Genomic DNA, 12,451 nt, shown 5'->3' with positions numbered 1-12,451 from the left:
TTGATGTTGTTGTAAATTTAATGATGTTTATTTAAAGAAATCCAATAGGTACACATGTTCTGTGCAACTGGCACTGAGCAAGAGTTTCATTTTTATTAGTTAAAACTAAGTTTTGACATCATATATAGATTTTATAAACTCAAACCATGATAGGGAAGGTGATTTTAGATAAATCCAAGTGCTGTAGGGTCATTAATGAGTTTTGACAAAAATCTACTGATGGACCTACACATCTCTAATCACGCCCATTTCAAGTCTTGTGAGTTTCTAGTATTCTAAGGACTCCAACGGTGCTATCCATATATTACTAATTTAAAGATCCCTAGAGGTGATCAAACGTTATGAAACATCTCAGCCTTATTTTGGGCCTGATATGCTAGAATATTAGGCTCACGTTGGACTTGATATGCTAGAATATCAGGTCCAACATGATCCTTGTAAGATTCGTTCTTGGTCACTTTGTTCATTAATCAAAACCAAAATTTGATCCTGAGATCTAAAATGTCACATCATATTTTACGTCTCTAAATAAAAAAAAAAAATTGCTAAGAGTTAAGATTTTTTTTTTTTTGAAAAATAGCCTAACACCAACAGTTAGTTCGTGTTATTATTCTAAAATAAACTTCAATATATAAAAAGAGTAATATATAGAATAAAAATTACAAATTAAATAGCAAATAAAAAATTTAAACATAAACAAAATATTAAAAATAAATTACTAATAAATATATTAATATTATAAATACATTTAAAGAAAACAAAATATAGTATATAGATTCAAATAAATACAATAAGCGTTGAATATGCATTAATTACTAATGTCATTTATGTATAGGTAACATTTTTTAAGGAGCTAAACTGGTCATCCTATCACATATGACATTGTGGTTTAACATCTATCTCCGGGAGAGAGTTTAAATATATTCAAGTAAATGGATCAACACAAAGCAAATTATAAATTTTTGTTTATGTTACATCATCTTTACTGCAAAAATAGACTCTTACAATTTTAATATTGTTTTCTTGTATGTTAGATTGTATTTTTTTATGATGCACTATGCAGAGAGTTTGATGTTTCAGCGATCAATGGACTTTATACAAACTGAAATTAGAGCTTATAGATTTAAGCTTGACCATAAAATAATGACTGTCAAAAACTTTAAATTGTAAATCGTATATTTGTAATTTCAAATAAGTGTAATATTCTGTTATTATAATGACTGACAACTTGTCATATTTTAATTTACAAAAATAGCTACCACCAATTTAAATTATCCCATATCTATTGTTCGACCTATCCTATTTGAAATTCTAGATGAATTCACAAATCACAATTCGTATCAAGTTTTTAGTTTATAGAATGGAGATATAGTCTCAGGTTTTAGATATCAGGATCAAAAAATTGGTTTGTTATCAGTTGAACAAAACGGGCGAGGGGCTAACCAATTAGGCCCACGTTGGGCCTAATATAAGAGAATATTAGGCCCATATTAGGCCTGATTATCCCATATCAGGTCCATAATCAGGCTAAACATTTTTGTAACGATCGATCACCTATAGAGAGCTTTAAATACGTAATACAAAACACCGTTGAAGTTCTTGCAAGACTAGAAACTCATACCACTTGAAATGGGTTCAATCTGAGAAGTCTAAGTCCATCAGCGGGTTTTAACCGAAACCCACTAATGGACCTACGACACCTGGATTTCTTTAATTTTACATTTTCTAGAAAGGTTTGAGAGGGGAGAAGCAAGATATGGTGCTTAATCTTGGTTCTAGCCACCATAAATGAAGTTCTTGCTCTGTGCCAATTGGCACGGAACATTTTAATTTTATGGATTTCTATTCAATGAACAACACATACCCTGTCAAATTTTGATATATGAGGATAACACCTACCACCAATTTATTTTTAAGTCAAAAATTAATTAGATATTTAAGCCAAATTATAATACAATTAGATATTTCCAATGTTCTTGTTGTAGACTTCAAATCAAGTGTTCAACCTAGCCTATTTGAAATTCTAAACTAATTCACAAATCATAATCCGTAAAAAGTTTTTAGTTTATAGAATGGAGATATAGTCTTAGGTTTTAGATATCTTGATCAAAAAATTGGATTGTGATCGATTGAACAAAGCGGGCGAGGTGTCAACCAATCAGCCCATGTTGGACCTAATATAATACCATATCAGGCCCAACGTGGGCCTGATATAAGAGAATATTAGACCCAACTTGGGTTTTATATCAGATAATATCAAGCCCACAATCAGGCTGAAAATTTTCGTAACGGTCGATCACCTATAGAAAGCTTTAAATAAGTAATGCATAGTACCGTTGGAGTCCTTGCTACAAGACTAGAAACTCATACCACTTGAAATGAGTTCAATCGGAGGAGTCTATGACCATCAATGAGTTTTGACCAAAATCCACTGATGGACCTGTGACACTTGGATTTCTTTAATTTCACGTTCCTTAGGAAGGTTTGAGAGGGGAGAAGCAAGATATGGTGCTAAATCTTGGTTCTAACTACCACAAATGAAGTTCTCGCTCGATGTCAGTTGGCACAGAACATGTGAATCTTATGGATTTCCATTCAATGAACAATGAATTTTAATATCCAGGGATAATAATAACCATTTGTTTTAACTCATAACTTAGTTACTTTGAAGTTTCCAAATTACATGCCTACTTTATATTTCCGAGCATACCTTGTAGACCAGTGTCTGACCTAGCCTATTTGGATTTTAGAAAAATCCCAATGGTTACCAAGTTTTTAGTTTTCATAAGAGATATATGGTGTGAAGTTATATCTCTTTTCACTGTTCTACACCATTATGGCAATTTGAATATATGATGTTTATTTCACTAAGCAATATTATTGTTATTTCAGTGACAATTTAGTTTAAATATCTTATATCATACATACCATTGTATTCAACAACAAATACTACATGCATAGATATAAAACTAACAATACTACATAATTGTACTTTTACATTTCCTACCCAACTTTTTTTCTCACAACACTATGGATAATTAATCCGATGTTTTACAAAACCTATCCCTCAAAAGTGATACGATTACCATGTCTCCTTATTTGAAGTCCATCTTCAAATCGTATAGAAGACATCGATGGAATATTTGTTTTGAATAATTCTCCTACATTAGCTCCATGTCCTATGCAAGAATTTATATCAAGTGTATTATTCCATATCTCAGAGATAATTTCTTCAGTAATATGATCGTCCTTGATAAAAATATTACAAACTAATTTAGCAAAGTTATAACTATATAATCAAGTGCTGTTGTACATACTAATTTAGCAAATACCAAGTAATGATGTATATGATGTATATACTAGATTTTCATAATTTATCAGTAGTTGTGGCACAATTCAATTGATATGAATCTAGGGTTTGTAATTTTTCATAATTTCAAACACTAGAAAGGGTTGAGCAAGGAAATGATATATGGTGCAAAAGTAAGTTTTAAGCAAAAATTACACAAGACTTTATATGATGATATGGAATAATATCAAACTCATGTTATACCTGATATGAGATAATATCAGGTCTAGTGTGGACTTGATATCATCCCATATCAGGCCCTCATTGAAGCATAAATTTTGGTAACGTTGGACTACCACTCAGAGCTCTAAATAAGCAATGGATAACACAATTTACCTCTTTACAACACCAGAAAGTAACAATACATTCATTGGGTGTAATCAAACAAGTTGAGGTCCTTAAGTGAGTTTTGGTCTAAACATATTTATGATCTTAGGATAATTGGATTTATGCAAACTCCCAATCACTACGAAAGGTTAAACGAGGAGAAGATACATATAGTATCAAACAAAAATTTTGATCAACGAATACAATGTACCTGATATGATTGCATATTAGGCCCAATGTCCTGATACCTGTCATATCAACCTAACATGCATGAGTAAGGTATAGCTAACAGCTAGCATCATAGTGGAGCACCTTGCAGGTATTGTTGAATATTTATTTCCCATACATCAAATGAAACCATAAACATGATTTTTTTCATCACCCTTTGCTATCAAACTGTAATATTTTTTTTACATGACAACCTTACAGTAGTAAATTTATACATACATCACTAAATATTCAACTGTCTTCTTTTACTAATTTCCCTCTTGCTATAAATTTATTCTTTAATACTACGGTTCTTAACCGTTGTTGTCCTATGAACTCTTTCTCTTGAAACTCTTGTTTTGCTATGTAGCCAAATATCACGAGAAGGTATAACAAGCGGGGGAGGTTCATGATCGCTGCGTGTTTATAAGACCAGTAAGAGAGATGGAGGGAGAGAGAGGGTGAGAGGACGTGCATCCGAACCACAAAATGATTTTCAGTTAAAAATATGGCTTGGATACTTGAAAAATAATGATTGACAAAAGGAGATTGGCGGAAGGGGTAAAAGGGGAACTTAATTTCTTTTGTGCGCCATTTGGTATAAATAAAACTATGATACACCTTTTGATAAATAATTTGGTAAATTGTCGTATTTACAATGAAAAGAAATTTGATATTTTATTATTTAGAAAAGTTAAAACTATTTTTTTTTCCTTAATCCGTCAAAACACACCAACTTCACTCACGATAAAGAGAGAGGTTTAAATTTGAAATTCTTTGTTGGCAGATGTCAAATCTGAATATTTATCGGGTTTAACTGCCATGGTCGGTGGGTCCGGTCCGGTCTGGTCTGAAAATCGGTTCACCGGTTGAGCCGTAGATAAATCAGAAATGCAACGCACTCTCTCACCAACCCTACTCTCACACCTGAAGCGTTGACTATAAATATTCCACCAAGGTTTTCTCCGGCTGCAACGAACCAAACCACATCGTTCCAACCACTCCTCTTCGTCCGTACCTGACTCCTCCGATCTGACCATGGCGGCCGCGGCTCCCGGCGGAGTGGCGTCCTCCTCCAACCTCCGCTTCCCATCCTCCAACTACCTCTCCCGCCGCGCTGTCGCACCACCTTCTGCCGTCCGCTTCCTCGCCCCCTCGTCCCCTCCCTGTCGCGGTCGCCTCCGGATCTCGTTATCTTCCACCGCCTGGCGACACGTCGTTGTGCGATCCGACCGAGGAGGAGGATACGGAGGCAGCGACGGCGGGCATGGTGGCGGCGGGGGCGACGGAGGGGAGGGTGGTGATTCGGGCGAGAACAATCGCGCCGAGGCGTTGCTCGTGCTGGCGAAGGCCGAGAGGACGCTCGAGAGCCTCCCCAAGGACTTGGCCGCCGCGATTGAGAACGGGAGGATCCCCGGGTTGATCGTGCGGCGGTTCTTTGAGCTCGAGAGGTCGCCGGTCTTCCGGTGGCTGCTCCAGTTTGGGGGATTCAAGGAGAGGCTCCTTGCTGACGACCTTTTCTTGGCTAAGGTAGCCATGGAGTGTGGCGTCGGCGTCTTCACTAAGGTGCTATGTTCAATCCCTTAAGAAAAGCATCGGAGCTCTCGATGTCTGTTCTTTCCCAAATTTTGGTTTCTGTTATTGTGGATCTATTGTCTTCACCAAGTATGAACGTGGTCACTTTTTTTTTTTTTTTTTCTATTAGACATTATGCTCTACCATTCATGCTTTGACTACTTTCTTGTAGTCATACTTTTACCTATTTCACAATTCTACTTTCTCCTGATGTAGGTATTATAGCCTGTTTAGTTGGATGAATGATTCTTGAATAGGAGGGAAGAGGATCCGGGAGGTAAAGTAACTCAAAAAGTTTAAGGAACAATATCTTAGCGAACTTTTCTTGTTCCTTTCCCTATTCCTCCCCTCCACCCTACCATTCGCAAAGGATTTTTTTTTTTTTAAAATTAATTTTTATAAACTTTTCTTATTAAATTAGCTGATAGTTTATATAGTTAATTTCTCTAAGTTGGTTTTTGGCTTTATTTCTCACAAGATTTTTTTATTGAAAATGCTTGAAATAGTTAGTCCAATGAAGGATTTTGTTTTAGAAGATACAGAATAATATTCCAGCGCCAGTCAGGAGTAATTATTTTTAATCATAAAAGATTGCTTTAGATACTGCAAGCACATGAGCCATTGGTTTGATGGTTTTTTCCTTGCCTAGTTTTTTGCTATACACACACGCATATAGTGACTGAAAATAGTTGAAGGATCAGTTTTCTGGTATGTCTTATATTTTAGCTGAGTTTTGGATGAATCATGTATTTTAGTCATGACATTGATGCCAGTTCTAGGTTGACTAAGAGCAAATTTCTGTCTTGTATTTACAACAAATGTTCATGCCTGTAATGACTTTTCGTTTTGTAGAATCTCCACCGTCTTATTTTGCATTCTTTTTATCATGTATGCATATCTTAATTTTTTAATGATCTTTGACTTCCTCTAATTCTAATACGAGCTTACCCATTTCAGACAGCCGCTGAGTGGGAGCGTCGCAGAGAGAACTTTATTAAGGAATTGGATTTTGTTATCTGTGATGTGGTATGATTTATGTCATGATATTTCCTTTTAGTTTGATTAAAGGCTCAGCTAATTAGTCTTTTTTACCCTTCATGTGAAGATGATTCACCTTTTGATTTATGATCTAAAGTTCTTATGTTCAATACTTGCTACTATATTGTTGAAGTAGGACGGAACCAAATCAGTTACAAATGACTCGGAAGGAAAACAACCCATCATATAAGCTCTCAAATGATATGTTACAAGCATAAGATTGAACACAAGCAATGGGACAGTTTGTGGACTGAGTAACAAGAGTAATCTTGCTGATGTCTAGCAATCTTTGGGTTGGTAAAATACCAACTTGTAGTGTTCATATGGACGGAAGGGCATCAATCTTTATATTGATAGGAGAATGAAATTAATGTTGAATATTTGAATTTGTAAACGGGTAAACTGGAATGTTCGTCCGTACCGGGTGGTTCAGCACAAGATTTTAATCACTGCTTTATATTACTTCCAATTCACACTGTTCTTCATATTCTTCATACATATGGATTATAGAGCATAACTAGATTGTAACCAACTACACAACTACAGAAATCAACTGCATAGCTACATCCAACTTGCTGTTTTAGCCACATTGTAAGTGCAAATTGGTAGCACTTGACTGTTATATAACATGCATGGAACAACCATATTTCATACTTTTGACCATATACTTGGAGGTAAAGAGCCTCCGTGGATGCAAGACTGGAACTAAAATAGTCCTCTTAGTCAGAAAAAATAGACCAGCTGTTATGTAGGTATGGGAGTTTGTTGATGATGATCACGGAGGCTAGATGAGCTATAAAGTCAGTGTTTGCTAGAAGAGGAAAAGGGAAGAAATGGAGGTCAAAGGATGAAGAGTAGGACAAGTTAGATTCATGAACTACAACATTTATATTGTTATGCAGATGCTTATAACAATATCTTTGCCCCATCTGGGGCTACTACAATTCTCGAAGTATTAGGGCTCTAAATTGGGAACTTAATATATGCCATTTAATTTGCTTAGATTGTGTTTCCTAGAGGGTAGAAAAGTTAAAGGGAGGGAAGTGAGGGTAGGGAAAAAGTTAATTTAAGTATAAAAAATTAATCCTTCAGAAGTATTTCCTTTGAGGGATAGAAATCAGAAGGATTCTTTACTTTGTACAGCCTAAAGCTTGAATTTTAGAATCATTTTGAGCAGTTTAAGATGGTTTTGTAGATCATCTACTAGATGAACTAATTCAATTTTATATTAGTAGATATGCGATTTATGCAAAATTAAAGAACCTAATTCTATAATTCATGTGTCTGAGTCAGTTGTCTAGAGTGGAACAATACTGAAAAAATGACAAATCTCTGACTAACTTTAGCCTAGTTCCTAAAAGGTAAAAAATAGTTGAAGCTTTGATGTAAATAACAGCTATAAAGAAAAACAAGATTTGTTAAAATTATATAGATAGATTAACTTGGAAAGCTATCAATTATACATCAATCAGTATATGTGGCATGCCCACATGTTCTATTTCAAAGTCAAATACTAAAGGATCTACATAATTCAATTAAATCGACAATTAGTTGCTAAAAGTAACCAAAAATTTATTTCTTCAAAAGGTGGCCCCACAACCATCCGTAGAGAGGTAAATAAGGAAATCGAGCAGACCACCATATGAGAGGGTATTTTTGTCCGTCTTCGCTGGGAATTGACCCTTGTCCATTTTTGTAAATCTACCATGTGGTAACCAACTCAGTCATGTCTTGGGGGCAAAAAAAAATTCTGTTTCTAAGAGACATGGTGACATCACATGGTGTCTAACTTTGAAACGGACTCACATGATATGCCATATGAATAAATTGACACTCATTTGAACTGTCAACAACCAGATTATAATTGTTAGAGGTTGATGTATTGTTACAAGTTTTAATTAACATTGTTGCAGGCCACAATTACCATTTTTAGCAATTGACCCTTTAACTTTTCATTCTAATTCATTATCATATGAAAGTGTTCAAGTGTTTATGGTTCTTCATTTTCATCTTTAGCCTTAATTTCTCTTGATTCAATATGTTTTTCCTCAGTTCCTGTATTTTGTTGTGGTATACAAAGGCTATAAGTCACCAGAATACTTGAGTTGACTGCCAGGAACATGGAGCAATCTGGAAGTTGTAAAGATTGTGATCATGGATCATGATATGTAAATGCTTTGTAGTACATTCAAACAACAGGTTGTAAGCTTGTTTAGGGCCTTATCTCTTATTAAGTATTGATATCTCCAAAATCTTCTTGCATATTTTCATCTTTTTATTATGTTCTACTTTTCTATTATCCATGTACATTAACAGCCTGATATCATGTGGTCATTAAATACCTCCATTACGATAATAACATTCTTGGTTGTGCTAGCATAAACAACTTTTTTCAACATGCTGTCTTGCTAACTTAAAAGTTGCAGAGATTCTTGCATTTTTTGCACATTTAATAGTGTGCTCAATACGGATAGGTTCATGTAAGTGAAACTGTGAATTTTAAATTGTTAATGTTGCTTAGGTAATGGCCATAGTTGCTGATTTCATGCTCGTGTGGCTTCCTGCTCCGACAGTATCACTACGAGCCCCTCTTCTGTTGAACACTGGACCAATTGCAAAGTTCTTCTATAGCTGTCCTGATAATGCTTTTCAAGTAAATACATGTTTATAAATGCTTTTGACTCTGAGTAAATATGAATTGTTTATAAATGCTTTTTGAGTAACTATGAATTATTTTCTTATCAGATTGCTTTAGCTGGAACATCATATTCATTCTTGCAGAGAGCCGGTGCAATTCTGGTATACTATTGAATTTCTTGATTAGTTGGTTATGGTTGACTTTGTCTTGACTAACCAATGCATCCTTCCTCTAAGCTTGGCCATTAAATTATTTTGTAAAATTCTTCCACTCCTTTTTGCAGAGAAACGGTTCAAAGCTTTTTGTTGTTGGGACTGGTGCTTCCCTGGTATGGTATAATTGCCCGCATTTTGAACATTTTCATAAAATATTCAATCTTCTTTTTTTTTTTTCCAAGTCTGATAGCAGCCTATTATGTCTTTGTTTGTTATAAAATTATTGAAAGTATGCATCTTTACCAATACTTCTAAGTTTGTAAATTATTTTATTTCATCTTCTCATATTTCCTTGTATAGTAGCACCATGAAGTAGGACTTTAATATTAGCAAGTATGCCGTAAGGGAAAAATATTGAGAAATTTCAGAAAAGATTTTGTTTCCTTTAACATTGGATTTACTTACATGGAGATATTTACATTGAGGAATTTCAGAAAAATTCCTTCAACATTGTGGTTAAAATCTGTTGGTGGGTGCTATTGGATGTTTTACAGATTGGGACCGGTGTAACCAATGCTTTAATCAAGGCCAGGCAGGCAATTGACAAAGATGTTGAAATAGAGGCAGAGGATGTGCCTATTGTATCTACTAGTGTCGCCTATGGTGTCTACATGGCCATTTCAAGCAATCTTCGGTATAAATCCCAAACTTTGACTCATGTTGCTTTGTTTTGACATGAAAACCTGCTCATTTACTACGACACACTTATCAATATAACTGTTTCTTGAATCATCTGAATGACTGAGGGGAAAAGGATTTTGGCAGTTTTAGCAACTTCAGTAGGTAGATAGCATCAGTGAGTTTATATAACTCCTCATGGTTGTATTTTTGTTGCTAGGTTTAAATTTTAATTTCAAATCTTTTACACAGAGCTTAATAATTGTGGTTTTCTTTTGAGGTTCACATCATTTTTTTACTCGTATTGATTCCTGCAATATGGAGGACAAGATTCTTCCAGATCATGTAACCTGAATTCTTTTTGTTTCATGAGACTTCTATATATCCTATGCAAGCAAATAATCTGTTATGTCTACTTGATTGTGAGAAAATAGAAGAGAAGTAAAATAGTTTAAGTGAAGAAAAGAGAAAAGAAATGAATTTATTATTTCATTTTCACTCTACTCCATTGACCTGTTAGATGGGATTTAAGGGAGTGGAATACTCGTCATTACTTATTTGTGTCTATGAGATGTGTAAATTTCATTTCTCTTCATAATCAACTGATTTGGGTGGAAATAAAATTAGAGAAAATGAATGGAATTCAATTCAATTCTCTTGTCTATTTCCTTGATTATAGGGATGCGCCTAATCTTTGGGATCTAAAATTCCTTCTTTTATGGGAAAATTGTTTTCACCTGTCAATCACACATTTTGAATAAATTTCTAATAGCCACATGTACAATGTGAGATTTGTATGTGAAAATCTTGTTATAGTATGAATGCTTGCTTATTGTCGTCCACGCCAACAACAGGGTTGCCAAAGAATTATGTTACCAAATATTATTTGAAATCAATATACACCTTGGATTTTGTTCTTTGCCATAGCACTATTTTACAAAATTACTCTTTCAAGCATTACAAATTTCTCTTGGTGGATAGAAGCAATATTTATAAGACTTATTTCCAAACATCTAGCAAACACTACCATTTTGATTCTGCTCTATCAATTTACTCAATTTTTAATCTCATAGTTGCTTGTAAGGATTGGCTGGTTAAATATTAAATCATCCAAGCTACTATATTGATTTGATTTGCTGACACCAAACTTGAACTCTCAACAGGTACCAAGTGTTGGCTGGTGTCATTGAACAACGTATCTTGGAGCCCCTGCTACACAACCAAAAATTAGCACTCAGTGCCTTGTGCTTTGCAGTTCGTACAGGCAACACATTTTTGGGATCCCTGCTGTAAGTCCCCTCTTAATTTTACATTTGGTAAATATTCTAAAACCAGATACCAAACTAAAAAATGAATTGCAGTTCCATCTGGATATCTTCTTGAACAAGCTAATATAGATAACAATCTACATATGAAAGATCATAATTATACATAAACTACTATAGAAAAATGTTTTCCTAGCACATTTGCAATAAGCATTCATATAGAAATTAAAATAATCAATTCGCTATTACATTTATCCAAGTAGAAGTCAAAAAAGAAGAGAATAGGCCAAGAGCTAAAAAGAGGTATCTGGTTGTTTTGAATGATCCATCCGATAGTTCTGTTGGTTTTTATAACTAAAATCAGCAACCAGTTTAATCCTGTTGAGTACCCTAGTCAGATTTTTCAACATTGCCTGGTTCTTTCGCCATGAGTTAAGGTTCAAATTCTATATTGAACAGGTGGGTTGATTATGCCCGCTGGGTGGGCGTCCAAAAGTCCAAAGAGCATGAATCATCTTCTGTCTGACAAAAGATCAGCTGGAAAAACTGATTGGAACATTTTATCAAAGCGTTACTAGATCAAGCATGTAAGTCAGAATCATCTTCTGTCTAACAAATGATCAGCTGGAAAAACTGATTGGAACATTTTATCAAAGCTTTACTAGATCAAGCATGAAGTCAACTTTGTTTGCCGAGTTTGATTTTTGAACTCGGTTTCAATTCATTATTTGTGATTGTTAAAGTGGAATTCTGGATTCACATTGAATTGCCTTAAGTGAATAACACATCTGTCTATTCATCACAACTTTGCTATGTTGTTCCTTGAGGGATACCATACGATCTTCATGCCTCTGCTCAACGTTTTTGATTTTTTTTTTTTAACTAATTTGACTATCTCAGTTCTCTGACCTCGTTGTTCCTCTTGAATTGTTTAATTCATATGTTTTGTCGAAACTCAATTCAATCTATAGCTTTCATAGCCCATTGCACTCCTTTGTCCTTTTGGACTGCCAAATCTGCTGTGATTCCGTCAATTTCAGTTGGTTTAGTTGTTGTTGTTATTATTATTATTTTATCTGATTAAATCTGATGATAGACGGCTATCTCTTCTAATTAATCTATTTGATAAATTGGAAGCTTAAAGGATGCATTTGTTTAAAGGGCATCATCATTATAGCCATGGTGTTCCATCATATTGGTAACCACTGCAGTGTCTTTC

General features: G+C 34.6%; 1 protein-coding gene across 1 annotated transcript; it reads left to right on the top strand.

Annotated features, from left to right (window-relative positions):
• The first annotated feature begins 4,833 nt into the window (after positions 1–4,833).
• On the top strand, positions 4,834–12,037 carry LOC121972071 (protein RETICULATA-RELATED 4, chloroplastic-like). The gene is made up of 8 exons (XM_042523678.1): positions 4,834–5,449; positions 6,416–6,484; positions 9,018–9,149; positions 9,242–9,295; positions 9,418–9,462; positions 9,844–9,983; positions 11,131–11,256; positions 11,692–12,037. Exons 1-8 carry the CDS (start codon positions 4,922–4,924, stop codon positions 11,756–11,758), a joined length of 1,161 nt encoding a protein of 386 aa, XP_042379612.1. The 5' UTR covers positions 4,834–4,921; the 3' UTR covers positions 11,759–12,037.
• Positions 12,038–12,451: the final 414 nt, after the last annotated feature.

Source organism: Zingiber officinale, chromosome 4A (genome assembly GCF_018446385.1).
Source record: "Zingiber officinale cultivar Zhangliang chromosome 4A, Zo_v1.1, whole genome shotgun sequence".
Taxonomy (NCBI): domain Eukaryota; kingdom Viridiplantae; phylum Streptophyta; class Magnoliopsida; order Zingiberales; family Zingiberaceae; genus Zingiber; species Zingiber officinale.
This window is presented reverse-complemented; position numbering and strand designations above follow the sequence as displayed.

What these genes read in the sequence shown, in the direction of transcription:
- LOC121972071 (XM_042523678.1), top strand. Translation starts at nt 4,922, where the DNA reads ATGGCGGCCGCGGCTCCCGGCGGAGTGGCGTCCTCCTCCAACCTCCGC. An exon ending in GCGTCGGCGTCTTCACTAAG is followed by an intron (nt 5,450 to 6,415) that starts GTGCTATGTTCA and finishes TACCCATTTCAG; the next exon opens with ACAGCCGCTGAGTGGGAGCG. An exon ending in AGAGAGCCGGTGCAATTCTG is followed by an intron (nt 9,296 to 9,417) that starts GTATACTATTGA and finishes TCCTTTTTGCAG; the next exon opens with AGAAACGGTTCAAAGCTTTT.